At 36.1% G+C, this 14,913-nt stretch overlaps 1 protein-coding gene across 1 annotated transcript in view; it reads left to right on the forward strand.

Moving 5' to 3' along the window:
• Nucleotides 1–3,374: 3,374 nt before the first annotated feature.
• The window catches only part of CCDC73 (coiled-coil domain containing 73), an 86,820-nt gene continuing 75,281 nt past the window's right edge, over nt 3,375–14,913 (forward strand). Inside the window, exons 1-3 of the mRNA XM_032283652.1 lie at nt 3,375–3,501; nt 11,915–12,050; nt 12,287–12,366. Of these exons, the coding sequence (XP_032139543.1) occupies nt 3,436–3,501; nt 11,915–12,050; nt 12,287–12,366 (282 nt within the window). The 5' untranslated portion in view covers nt 3,375–3,435. The remainder of the gene's footprint in view (nt 3,502–11,914; nt 12,051–12,286; nt 12,367–14,913) is intronic.

The raw sequence follows: 14,913 nt of genomic DNA on the forward strand, positions 1-14,913 counted from the left end.
TGTGGGAGTTTATTAGTTGGGCAGTGCTCTAGAGATATTGATAAAATATAGCTGTAGACTGTAATTGAGAAATAGTAAAATGCAGTGGTGATAATGTGTGTGAAGAATGGTGGCCTGAAATAATTTGGTAAATTTGCTCTAGATGTAGTTTTATCTTTGGTTAATGGTAGGAGATAATAAATTCAGGATTAGAGTAATATATTGTCTTCTGAATTTTGTCTTTTTATTTTTTCCCTCTTATTTTTCTAGATGACCTCAACCATTTCCCTTGGCTTTTATGCTGAATGCCTTAAAAAGTACTCTGATCGGCTGGGCACGGTGGCTTAGGCCTGTAATCTTAGCACTTTGGGGGGGCTGAGGTTGGCAGATCATGAGGTCAGCAGTTCAAGACTAGCCTGACCAACATGGTGAAACCTCATCTCTACTAAAAGTACAGAATTATCCTGGCGTGGTGGCATGTGCCTGTAATTTTAGCTACCCAGGAGGCTGAGGCAGGAGAATTGTTTGAATCCGGGAGGCAGAGGTTGCAGTGAGCCAAAATTGCACCACTGCATTCCAGCCTGGGCAACAAAGCGAGACTCCATCTCAAAAAAAAAAAAAACAAAAAAAAAAAAAAAAACTCTGATCTCATCCAGGGTCATGTCTTTAAAATGGGATCTACATACAGATGACTTCTAAATGTGTATCTCCTAACCCCAAATCCATCCTATATTAACTATTTGCTGTCTCTCTCTGATTAAATATCTAAAAGACACCTCAAACTCAACATGTTTAAAACCTAAGTTTCTAAAATCCCGCCTCCTGAAAACTGGCTTATTTAATCTTTTCTGCCCTTGTTAATGACAACTCTCTTTTTCCAGTTACTTTTTAATTTTTGGCTCTCCCTTCAGAGTGTATCAAGCATCCAACCACTTCTTACTTTATCCACTACTAACACCCTAGTCCTTTTTCATCATCCTCTTTCATCTGGATTATTGCAGTAGTTTATTAAGTGGTTTTCTTGCCACAACCTCTGTTCCCTTCTAATGTTAATGCAATAGAATGAGTCTTTAAAAAGCTAAGTCAAGGCGGGGCACGGTGCACACCTCTAATCCCAGCACTTTGGGAGGCTGAGGAGGGTGGATTACAAGGTCAGGAGATTGAGACCATTCTGGCTAACACAGCGAAAACCTGTCTCTACTAAAAATACAAAAAACTAGCTAGATATGGTGGCATGCGCCTGTAGTCCCAGCTACTCAGGAGGCCTAGGCAGGAGAATCACTTGAACTCAGGAGGCGGAGATCGTACCACTGCACTCCAGCCTGGGTGACAGAGCAAGACTTCGTCAAAAAAAAAAACAAAAAAAAAAAACCTAAGTCAGGCTTTGTCCTCAGAACTCTGTAGTGGCTTTCCACATCATTACTTGTAAAAGCCAAATCCCTACCACACATGTCAAGGTCTACAATGATTTGAGTCGCCTTGCCTTCCCTTGCGCCTCTTTGAACTCTGCTGTTCTCCTTACTTACTCCCTTTCAGCCACATGGACTTCGTTGCCGTTCTTTGAACACACTAGGCCTTATCCTACATTAGGGAATTTGCTGAAATATTCTTTCCTACTTCTATCCAAGTCTTTACTCAGAATTTGCTATCTCAGAAAGGAGTTTCCTGACTGTCCTATGTAACCTTCTTCCCTGATTTATTATTTTTCTTTAACACCTATCAATATCAAATATACCATATATTTTAACTTATATTGCTTATTGTTTTGCCTAGAATTTAAGCTGGGCAATGTGTTTTTTTTTTTTTTTGGTGCAGTATTGTACCAACAACATCTATATCAACGCATTCAATATTTACGGAAGAAGTGGATCATATAGAAACCCATTCATTAAAACAAAATAATCAGTTCATTCATGGCAGTAGGCTAAAAAATTTATTTCACAGGAAATATGTAGTAGCTGTTGTACTTTTGCTTAAAATTTAAAAAACAGTAGGATTTAAGAAAATGAGCACTCATACATGGCTGGTTGGTGCTTAACTTGGTCAACTACCATGGAGGACTATGTAACAATTTTTTTTTTTTTTTTTTTTTTTTTGAGAGCCTCACTCTTTTGCTCAGGCTGGAGGGCAGTGGCATAGTCTCAGTTCACTGCAACCTCCGCCTCCCAGGCTCAAGCAATTATCCTGGCCTTAGCCTCCCAAGTAGTTGGGATTACAGGCACACACCATCATGCTCAGCTAAGTTTTGTTTGTTTTTAGGCTTTCACCACGTTGTCCCAGTTGGTTTTGAACTCCTGGGCTCAAGCAATCCACCCAGCTCAGCCTCCTAACATGCTGGAATTACAGACATAAGCCACTGTGCTGGCTTATATAACAGTCTTTAAAAGCCTATAAAAAGTAACAAATCTTAGAAATTCTGCTTCTTGGAACTTATCCTAATAAAAAGAATACAGAAGTCTAGATACAAGCATGTTTCTTTCAGAATGTTTCATAATAGTAACAAACTCAACTCAGTAAACCTATAAACATGAGTGATTAGGTAAACTATGGTAAAGTTAAAAAATGGAATACTACATAGCCATTAAAAAGTTATATTGTACATTAGTCACAGAAAGGTATTTATTATATATTACATAAAGCAGGTTACAAAACAGACATTTATTATCACTTTCCACTGACTCTCTTTTAAAGTATAAATGCATGTTTTTAAAAAACTGACAGAGTGGGGCATGGTGGCTTACACCTGTAATCTCAGCACTTTGGGAGGGCAAGGCTGGAGGATCTCTTGAGCCCAGGAGTTCAAGGTCAGCTTGGGCAACATAGTTGGGCCCTGTCTCTACCAAAAATGTTAAAAATTAGCCAGGTGTGGTGGCATGCTCCTATAGTCCCCAGCTACTTAGGAGGCTGAGGCAGCAGGATGATTGCTTGAGCTCAGGAGGTTGAGGCTATAGTGAGCTGTGATCATGCCAGTGCACTCCAGCCTGAGTGAACAGAGTGTGACCCTGTCTTAAAAATTAACAAACAAAAACTGGTAGTACCAATGTGTTAATGACTATTGTCTGCGGATTGTGAGGTTGTTTGTTTAAAACAGTTGTTATTCTTGTTTTTTAAAAACTTTTCTTCAATAAAGAGCAATATGAAGTAACAAACTCTCCTAGACTGCTCTTTCTATCTCTCAGTTTATTTTTGTCTTAGTGGTTATCACTCTCTAACATGCATACATTTTACTTATATTTGTTTGTCTATCACTACCCCCACTACAAAGTAAGTTTCTTAAGGGCAGAGACTTTGTTTTGTTCACTGCTACATTCCAGGAGTCTAGGAAAGTATCTAGCATATAGTAGGTGCCATAAATATGTGTTGAATAAATCAAGAATGGTATATAGAAGATAAATGCCACATTTTATAGCATGTAATTTTGATGTCAGAGGAATTTGTTGTGGATAAAGTATTTTAATGAAATTTTCCCCCTTACTTTTGAAGGTTTCTAAATACTCTTTACAGAAGAAAGTGAGTGAAATGGTAAGGAAATTACAAAGCTTATTTTTTCCTCATCTGGATTAGTACTTAGGGGAATTAGTATTTTGTGAATAAATGTGACATTTATAGTGAAAAAATTAATAGTTGAAACTGGATATTATTGTCCCCAGTAACATTAAATGTGATATTTGCAATTTCACATGTTGTGTAAATGAATTATTTTACGAATTTTGAGATTACGTAGTATTTATATAGGTTAAGCATCCCAAATCTGAAAACTCAAAATTTGAAATGCTTCAAAATTGGAAACCTTTTGAGCATCAACATGACGCTCAAAGAAAATGCTCATTGGAGTATTTTGGACTTCGGATTTTTGCATTTGAGATGCTCAACCTGTAGGTATAATGCAAATATTCTAAAATCCAAAAATATTCTAAATATGAGATGCTTCTGGTCTCAGCATTTCTGATTAGGGATATTCAACCTGTATATTTAAAATAAATTTTACACAGTTCCCAAATTATTGTTAGGGTTTTATAGTAAACACAAACAATAAAACTCTAAAATCTCTTATTTTAATGGTATCTTTTCTAGATATTTGTGCAAACGTGTAATTATTAATTATAGCCTGAAAAATTGAAATATACAAAGTAGTATTTGGGATATAATGTCAGTCTACACTTGGGATATGGTATTGATCCTATATTATTCAACAAGTATTTATTTGCTGTGCATTCCTCTTTTATAGTCTATTAAAAAACTAATGTTTTTGTTTTTTACAGCATAACATTTTATGGAATATTTACTTTGATATTTTTCCCTTTTAGCCCTATTTTATTCAGAAGGATTTTTTTTTTTCTGTGTTTTTGGTTGAGCAAAATTCTCCATATCCTCTTAAATTGTCAAAGGGCTTTTTGGGTGGGGTTATGCTATTCAGTCTTCATTCTTTGGAGCAGACTATAAAGCAAGTAAAATTAATTGTTGAGTAAGGCATATATATTATATATATGAGAAGGAAGAAATGAACTGTCACTCCTTCTGACATTACATACAAAAACATAAAGTATTTTGCTTCTCGAAATTGTTTGGTGTGTTAGAAAATAAAAGAACCATAGAGAGATTGCTAAGCTTGATTGAATAAAAGATGTGAAAATTCTGTCGCTGTTCAACTGGAAAGAATAAAAATAATATTGTCAGACTATTTTAAACCATAATTTTAATTAAGAAGCTGAAAAACTAGATTCTGGTTTAGCTTTAAGTACCATGACATTTGTACTGAAAGTCATCTTCAACGCTACAGTGGTTTTACACAAAATATAGTGAAATTGAATAATGTACCCTTTGACCTGGGAGATAAGGCTACAAGTTAAAGATCAAAGGCAACATAAAATGTGTTTTTGTATTCCACTTTAAAATTTCATCAAACAGATATTTAGAATCTTTAAAAAAACATGGAAACATGTATATACTTATTCTAGTTTTTAGTAACTTCTAAGCTTTTTGTTATTGTGAATTACAACATTTATACCAACTAAAATGATATTTAAGTTATAGTCATAATTTTTTTCTGACAGTTCAAAGCATTGCATCAGTAATTTAAAAAGTTTTATATATTGATACATATATTTAATAATTTATATTTCTTGCAGAACATTTATATTTTGGATTTAAATGTTAGAAGTATTCCTTTTTCTAAGCATTCTTGCATGTATTAATTTTACGTTATTCTTGTTACATTATTATTATATAATTTAGATGATTTGTTCTTTTTTTTGAGGCCGAGTCTCACTCTGTAGATAGGCTGCAATTCAGTGGTGGGATCTCGGCTCACTGCAATCTCTGCCTCCTAGGTTCAAGTGATTCCCCTGCCTCAACCTCCCCAGTAGCTGGGACTACAGGTGTGCACTACCATGTCCAGCTAATTTTTTGTATTTTAGTGGAGACAGGGTTTCACCATGTTGGCCAGGATGGTCTTGATATCCTGACCTTGTGATCCACCTGCCTCAGCCTCCTAAAGTGCTGGGATTACAGGCCGTGAACCACTATGCCCAGCTGACTTGTTCTTTGTTCAAAGTGCTGTACTGTATTCAGTAATTCAGTTAATCTTATTTTATTCCAAGCTCTGTGGTCAGGAAATAGGTTAGCCACTAGAGTGAAGACAGGACTTTGGGGAGCAATAGATAAAGTTAGTGTCCTAAAATAAGTAACTTGAAAAATAGTATTAAGAAAATTTAGGCCGGGTACAGTGGCTCATGCCTATAATCCAGCACTTTGGGAAGCCGAGGCAGGCGGATCATGAGGTCGAGATCAAGACCATCCTGGCCAACATGGTGAAACCCCGTCTCTACTAAAAGTACGAAAAATTAGCTGGGCGTGGTGGTGTGTGCCTATAGTCCCAGCTATTCGAGAGGCTGAGGCAGGAGAATTGCTTGAAACGGGAAAACGGAAGTTGCAATGAACCAGGATCGTGTCACTGCACTCCAGCCTGGCCATAGAGCGCGACTCTGTCTCAAAAAAAAAAAAAAAAAAAGAAAATTTAAAGTTTATGAGCTCCTATAGGTGAGTCCTTAACTACTAATAAGTTTCTGTCTTCTGTAATTCAGTAAACTGATTTTTAGAGGTGGTGATATGTTCTGAGGTAAATTAACATAATCACCAATCAAATGATTTTTTCCATCCCAAAAGTACCTCTCCTTTGAAAGAAATCACAGTAATTACCAGTAAGAGAATGCAATAAAAACGTGTTAGAGAGAAACCTTAGAACACTACATTTACCATCATTGTAATCTGGTCATTGATACAAATCATTCCTGCTGTGTTCAGTTTACTATATATGTGACCATGTTGGGTATTAATTGAATTTATAGGTGTCTGTGTTGTATAGCTGAGCAGCTAATACAGTTTAATGAAGAAAGTAAATGTGTCAAACCACTGTCGAATTGTATTTCTCTTCATGTATCATTTTCCTCCAAATAAAATACTTATAAGAAAGATTTTTTTCTTTATGAAATTAAAGGCATTTTAATATTGAAGGTTTTGATAGGATTAGGAATAACCACATACTTTCTTTCAGAGTAGAATATTTTTAAACCGAAGACTTATCTGGAAGTAACTGCATGATTATAAATGTTATGTATATCTGTCCACATATATTAGTAGCATGACTTTAGGTTTTAAAGTAATGTATGCCTTATATTTGCAACTAAAAAGGTAAGAGTATCTTTTTTTTTTGAAACGGAGTTTCACTCATGTTACCCAGGCTAGAGTGCAATGGCACGATCTCGGCTCACCGCAACCTCCGCCCCCTGGGTTCAGGCAATTCTCCTGCCTCAGCCTCCTGAGTAGCCGGGATTACAGGCATGCACCACCATGCCCAGCTAATTTTTTTTTGTATTTTTAGTAGAGACGGGGTTTCACCATGTTGACCAGGATGGTCTCGATCTCTTGACCTCGTGATCCACCCGCCTCGGCCTCCCAAAGTGCTGGGATTACAGGCTTGAGCCACCGCGCCCGGCCGGTAAGAGTATCTTAAGAAAAATACTCTTACCTTTCTTATGGAGTTATAAAACTCTTTGCAAATTGAGTTTTATAACTCCATTGATTTGGTTTGGATTCATACTGAAAAAATTAGAAGGTTAGTTGCAAAATTGGAAGTGAATGTGTTAAATTTATTTTTTGATTGTTATCTTTTCCTCTAAAATTTACTCTTAACAAACTTGATCATTTTAAGGGAAAGTAATTTTATCTCCAGAAGTTTTCAAATCAGTCTCCTTAAGTAAATAGAAAAAGGAGGTAATGTGAAGCTGTGCCTTTAATAGGTAAATATATTTCTAAAAAGTTGTATGTAAATATGTTTACATTATTCCCATTTTAAATGCCTCAGGCTTTAAAGTAAGCTTTTAGACTATACACATAAATATAATTATGGATGTGCTATTTTTCATCTAATCTTGACTTTCATAGATTAGTTTTAAATGAGGTGCTACATGTGTTTAGAAAACAGTGAATGCTGACATTTTTTTGTAGACTGAGTCTTTGCATTTGATAGTAAAAGTGTAAAAGAAAAATAATTGCTGTCAATTCATGCAGATAAAAAGATCCAAACAATATGTACTTAACTATTTCTTAATCATCTCAATAAAATAGCTTTATAATACATTAAAGTTTTAATAATAGTAAAAATCAATTTATTTGTATTCTTTAAAATATTAATACATCTCTACGGTGTTATTACCAATTACTTTTTGTCGCTTTTCAAATAATTTAAGCTATTTGTTGATAGTCATGAAATTAGTGGCAAACTTCATCTAATTTTCAAAACTAAATCAGGGTAGTAAACTAGGTTCACATAGGCATATGTGGGCTAATTAGCTATAGGTGTCCATGTGATTTAGAAGCCTTAATGGTATATATCATGGCCATTGAATAGGCTGATGTGTTTGAAAGTCAGAATTATATCATGCAGACAAATGCAATGAAACTGCAATTGTCATTGAATTCAATTTTGACTGCAAACAAAGGATATTGGAATAGAGTATATCAGAAATTACTCTAATGTGTATAAAGCTCTATGCATGAAATCTCTTTGATCTTTGCTACAGTTTTAGTTAGCAGAATTATTAACCTTTGTAGGCACTGACTACTTATTTTATTCCTCACTTTTTAGCTGAAAGGTTAAAAAAGCTTTTGTGGGATCATATGTTATGTAGTAGACAGTATTCTCATGAAGGCTACATAAATATTGAATTAAAAAGTAAAACTTTCTTGAATTGAAAAATGCCATTAACCCAGTTTTCAGTGACATTGTGTTCGATTTCTACACATCTGTTGAGAGCTAATATAATTCTCTCACTCAGAAATTAAGGGATATTTTAGAAGAAAGGCATATGGTTCTTTATTGTTCACCATTACTGATAATAGTAACTACCCAGGTAGACATAAGCTCTCCAGAACTAAGTACATTTATCAACTTGTTTGCAGTTATAACTGCTGCACAATTAAATCAAATAAGCAGTGAAAAGCCTGATGATGTACATGAGAAACTTTCAACTAATATAATCATTACCAATAATATTATCATGTTTAAAATCATTAAAAAATAGCTTTGAAAAAGTTCAGACTACCATCAGACTTGCCAAGATAATATAGTTAGGTACAACTTTTAATGTGTGTTCTTCGTGTGTGTGTGTGTGTGTGTGTGTGTGTGTGTGTGTGTGTGTGTGTGTATTTTGTATGTGTGTGTGACAGAGTCTTGCTCTGTCGCCCAGGCTAGAGTGCAGTGGCATGATCTCCGCTCGCAGCAACCTCTGCCTCCTGGATTCAAGTGATTCTCCTACTTCAGCCTCCCCAGTAGCTGAGATTACAGGCATGCACTACCACATTTGGTTATTTTTTGTATTTTTAGTAGAGATGGGGTTTCACCATGTTGGCCAGGCTGGCCACGAACTCTTGACCTTGTGATCTGCCCACCTTGGCCTCCCAAAGTGCTGGGATTACAGGCGTGAGCCACGGTGCCCAGCCCTTCATGAATATTTTAAAAAGGCCATGCTTATTCTAAATAAAAGTTAATCTAAACTATTGATACTTTTATCAGTTAAAGAATAATAAAGCATTTTATTGTGATTTTTATATAATGGGCTCTATTTTTTTAGTGCTTTATGTATATTAATTCATTTTATCCTCACAGCAACCCTATGAGTGAAATACTATTATAAACGTCATTCTAAAAATAGGGTAGATAATTTACCTAAGGTCACACTAAGTTGCAAAAACAAGACTTAAACATAGGCCGACTAGCTTTTTTCTTTCTCCTTTTTTCCTTTCCCTCCCCTTCCCATCCCTCCTCTCCCCTCCCTTCCCCTCTCTAATGGAGTCTCACTCTATTGCCCAGGCAGGGGTGCCGTGATGTAGTATTGGCTCACTGCAACCTCTACCTCCCGGGTTCAAGCAATTCTCCTGCCTCAGCCTCCCAGTTAGCTGAGATTACAGGTGCCTGCCACCACACCTGGCTAATTTTTGTGTTCTTAATAGAGACGGGGTTTCACCATGTTGGCCAGACTGGTCTCAAACTCCGGACCTCAAGTGATCCACCCACCTCGGCCTCCGAAAGTGCTGGGATTACAGGCGTGAGCCACTGCTCCCAGCCTATACTTTGTTTTTTTCTTTCTTGTTGTTTGTTTGTTTTTTGAGATGACAGAGTCTCGCATTGACTTTGTTTTTATTTTTCTTCTTGTTTGTTTGTTTTCTGAGGTGACAGAGTCTCGCTTTTGTTGCCTGGGCTGTAGTGCAGTGGCACGATCTCAGCTCACTGTGACCTCCACCTTCCAGGTTCAAGCGATTCTCCTGCTTCAGCCTTCTGAGTAGCTGGGATTACAGGTGCACGCCACCATACCTGGAAAATTTTTGTAGTTTTAGTAGAGATAGGGTTACACTATGTTGGTCAGGCTGGTCATGAACTCCTGACTTCATGATTCACCTGCCTCGGCCTCCTAAAGTGCTTGGATTACAGGCGAGGGCCACCGCGCCCAGCCTGTACTTTGGTTTTAAGTAATAAGAAATGGCTCTCGTTAACTTATGTAAAAGAAAATTTAGGAGAGGCATTGACAATGAGCCAGAGAATAAAGAATTATTTGAGAATGAACAGGGACCCAGAGTAATTCCAGTGTTAGTGAGAGTCTTCTTGCTCAAGATTCAAATTCCAAGAAGGTAGAAACCAATTGGTTTGTTTTGAATAACATGCCCTTCTCTTAATTAGGGAAGAATAGGATCCCTAAATTTTAGTCCTGTTGTAATGTTTAGTCCATGTTGTGATGAAGTTTAGTCCGTGTTGTAATGAAGAACAAGTATTTCAACAAAGTAAATTGTGGTGCTATTAGGTAAGGGAAATGGATACTTGTTAGGCAAAATCAAATTTTTACTATTAGAACTCTATAAGACAACAGCAGTTCATTCAGAAAACAATTATTGAGTGCCAGTTGATGGGCCTATACTCTTCCATGTTTAGAACTGCTCATCACAGAAGGTGAAGCAGTTGTGGGAAAAAATGTGAATGAAAGTTGTGAAACCAATTAATGATTCTGCTAATGTCAAGTGAAGATAAAAAACTTTAAACAAGTGTTATTGATTCTATTAACATAATATTTATTTTTAAGAGTTAAAAGTCATATTCCTAAGTATGGTAAGACTAGTTCCTTTAGCTGAAAGCAGTGGAGGCTCATATAATATTACATAAGTAGAGTCTTAATTTTTAGCAACTATGTCTCCAATTTAAGTAGACTATCTACTATCCTTCTATCCTATGTTGCCTTCCTGTCACTGAGAGATATTATCCTTGCCATTTCATTTTTCTTTCTTTTTCAGAGATGGGGTCTTTCTTTGTCACCTGGGCTGGAGTTCAGTGGGCGAACATAGCTCACTGCTGCCTCTAACTCCTGGCCTCAAGCAATCCTCCTACCTGAACCTCCCAAGTAGCCAGGACTACAAGCATGTGCCACCATGCCAAGCTAACCTTTTTATTTGTGTAGAGATGGGGTCTTGCTATGTTGCCTAGGCTGGTCTCAAACTCCTGGCCTCAAGCGTTCTTCCTGCCTCATCATTTAATTTCTTAATGCAGTGAGAAGGTGCTATGTTAATTAAAATCAGTCTCAGAAAAATTACTTGAATTTTGATAATGCACATTGAAATTATGCTAGCAAATTGAAAGGGCAAAGAATCAAGATAGTGATCTAGCTAGGTCCTGATTATTCAAACGATTGAGAGAAAGAAAAAATATTTTCTAAAGTACCAAAAGTATTGCCTTAATTTTCTCCTCAATTTTCTTAGTGTTAGGCTTATTAACATTTTTTATAAAAACATTTTGAAGGGCCGGGCGCGGTGGCTCAAGCCTGTAATCCCAGCACTTTGGGAGGCCGAGGCGGGTGGATCACGAGGTCAAGAGATCGAGACCATCCTGGTCAACATGGTGAAACCCCGTCTCTAATAAAAATACAAAAAAATTAGCTGGGCATGGTGGTGCGTGCCTGTAATCCCAGCTACTCAGGAGGCTGAGGCAGGAGAATTGTCTGAACCCAGGAGGCGGAGGTTGCGGTGAGCAGAGATTGCGCCATTGCACTCCAGCCTGGGTAACATGAGTGAAACTCCATCTCAAAAAAAAAAAAAAAGCATTTTGAAAAAGAAATTGCAAACAAAGGAAACAACCTGAAGTGACTATTTTGCTACAGGAAAAATATGTTCACTTTAGTTTTACATAGATTTAGAAATATCTCCTAACTAATATTTCCTACTTACAGCTTACTCAGAGAGTACTTTTACATGACATTCATTTATGGCATATTAATAACAGTTGTTTAATATATTTTTACATATTTGGGCTGTGTGTGTGTGTGTGTGTGTGTGTGTGTGTGTGTGTGTGTGTGTGTGTTATATGTGTAACATTTTAAATTACTCTTCAAAATAGGAACAAAAGGTCCAGTTACATCTTCTGGCTAAAGAAGACCATCATAAGCAACTGAGTGAAATTGAGAAATACTATGCCACAATAACAGGTCAATTTGGTTTGGTAAAAGAGAATCATGAAAAGTTAGAACAAAATGGTATGTGCTATCTTATTTAAATATACATTTTCAGTAGAGAATGTTGGAATTAACCTATTTCCTATGGATACATTGAATTTCTATGATAATACTCAGTAATAAATGGTAGTTAATGACTGCTATCTGAATTAAATAACATATATTACATTGTTACTGTTTTCCCTGTTTATCTTAATGATATTTTCTTTAAAATATACATTGAATATATGCTTTCTTAAGTGTCTTTCATGTTGCAGTACGGGAAGCAATACAATCAAACAAAAGACTTTCAGCTTTAAATAAAAAACAAGAAGCTGAAATATACAGTTTAAAGAAGGTATGACTGATATGGTTTCACACTACTAAGTAAAAATTATAATCTAAAATAGTCTTATGGGTTATTACTAGAGGACAATTGGATAGATTTTTGGGTAGAAGAATAAATAAAATGTTTTCAATACAAATACATAAATTTTGAGTTATGATTCCAGTAAAGGTAATTAGTGAATTTGTTGCAATCCATTCAAAATATTATTTCTTTGACTTGTGACCAGTAGCATGCAGTTTTATGGTGATAAGACTGGCTTTTAAGGATTCATTGTATGTCATCCTTATTAGCACCATTCATTCAGTATTTATTGAGTGACTTTTATATACTGGGTGCTATGTGGCACTTAGGATACACCTATGAAGAAAATAAAACATGTTTCTACTTTTATGAAGTTTAGAGTCTGGTGGTGGAGTTAGACATAATACAAATCATTACGCAGACTAAATAATGTAAAACTGTTATAAATGAGCTGAAGTAAAAGGTGTGATGATATCACAGGTGACTTTATTAGATTGGGGGTAAGAGGGTGGAAGAGGGAAGGTAGTAATGTTTCAGGCAAGTGGAATAGCATGTGCAAAAGCCTTGAGACAGAAAAGAGTTTGGTATATTTGAGGAACTAAAAAAAGTCTGATATGGCTGGAGCATAATGAATGAAGGTGTGAACTGAACATTTATTTGTTGCTTACTGAGCATCAGTATCCCCTTGCCTTCTTTCTAATCTTATCTAGATTTTCATTTTGATATCTTCAGCTTTAAAGCTGAGCCCTAAATTGGCAGATCACTAACATATTTCTTTCCTCTGGCCATAGTCATTGGTTCAGGAATGGATAAATGATTTTAGCTAGCTTCTGGAAGAACATAACCTCTGCTGTGGCTGGCAGTCAGCATACAACCATGAGAAAAGCCAAAAATTAGGAACCTGACAGTGTGGATGCCAGACTGGCATCACATAAAGAAAGCTGTTCTTTGATGACATTGTTGAGTAACTGGACCAACCAACCCTGCGTCTTGTCCTACCTCTAGACATTTAAATTATGTGAGCCAATAAGTCCCCATTATTATTTAAGCCAGGTTGGTTAGGGCCAATTCAGTTTTCCATGATTTGCATCTAAAAATATTCCAAATGACACAGAGAGTTGGTATGAGAGGAAGAAGTAGGTAAGGCTTTGTTCTTTTTATGGAGAATGACATCTGTTTTCCTTTCCCACCCTTCCAAACCCTCTCTCAATACCACTTTTAATCATTTTAGGACCACCTCTTTACCTCTGAGAGAATTAAGTACCTATGCTTACTGGCACTCTATAATTATTTTGAAACGATATTTACTGAGTACCATTTAAAATGCACTTAATTTGTAGTTCTTTAATATATTGGTATGCAAAAAAATCTTCTGTTTGTCCCTCTAGATCTATATTTACCTTTTGAGGGCTTATGTATATGGGTTGCATCAATGGGCTTCCATATCTTCTGACTTCCTGTTGAGCTGGGCCAGTGGAGAGCCTAGGCAGAAGATGGGAGGAAGGAAAGAGTGAATCAGGGTATTTATTCCCCTGTTCCTTCCCTCTGAAGCAACTTCAGGCTGGCCATATCCCTCAACAGATCACTACTTCTCTCAAATTGGCCTTATCTATATGATACTCTCTTTTTTTGGGGTTCCAGTAACCTCTCTCCTTGTCCTTCTTGGTCTAGAGGTGGTGGCACCTACAGTGCGGCTAGTCAATGGAACTTAACGCCATCCCTTGTGGTTCCTTTATATCCTGCCTGCACCTTTGCAAATAAACCCATCTTTAGGTTGTCCTAATTTATGTGTGCCATCTGTTTCTGCTGGGATTCTGACATATACTTATTTAGGGTATAACATTAGTGAGGCCAAAGTTATGAATTCTGTTTTGTATAGGCTAGTTGATTCAGTATGGAGAAAGTTGTTTCATAGTCAAAGACTGCACTCTAAACCTCACCTATGGTTTTTAGTAGTATATTTTGGACTCAAGGGATAAATGAATAGGAATGGTATTATTCACATATACCATTAATTTTGAGGAAAAAATAATTTCTACTAATTTGGGTCAATGTTTTCATCTTGACTAAAAGGATCCTATTTTTAAAAGGAAAAAAATACCAAAACTCTAAGCATTTATACCTTTATATATACATAGACTTTCACTATTTTTTATTTTAATTAATAAACTATTTTTAGAGCAGTTTTAGGTTCACAGCAAAACTGAGTGGAAAGTACAGAGTTTTTAATTTGTAGTTATTTAATATATTGATATACAAAAATATATTGGTATCCTTCACAATCATATCCTTACTAGCATTTGGTGTTGTCAGTGTTTTGGACGTTGGTCATTTTGATGGGTGTGTAGTGGTAACTTGTTTTGACTTGCAATTCCCAAATGACGTATGATGTTGAACATATTTTCATACACTTACTTGTCGTCATGTATATTTTTTGTTAAAGTGTCTCTTCAGGCCTTGGGCCAATTTTTTTTTTTTTTTTTTTCTTTTATAGAGTTGGTATTTTTTTTTTCCCATTTATTTATTTTATTGCAT

The sequence above is a fragment of the Sapajus apella genome, unplaced genomic scaffold (assembly GCF_009761245.1).
Source record: "Sapajus apella isolate SASKATOON/1434 unplaced genomic scaffold, GSC_monkey_1.0 scaffold14, whole genome shotgun sequence".
In the NCBI taxonomy this organism is placed as follows: Eukaryota; Metazoa; Chordata; class Mammalia; order Primates; family Cebidae; genus Sapajus; species Sapajus apella.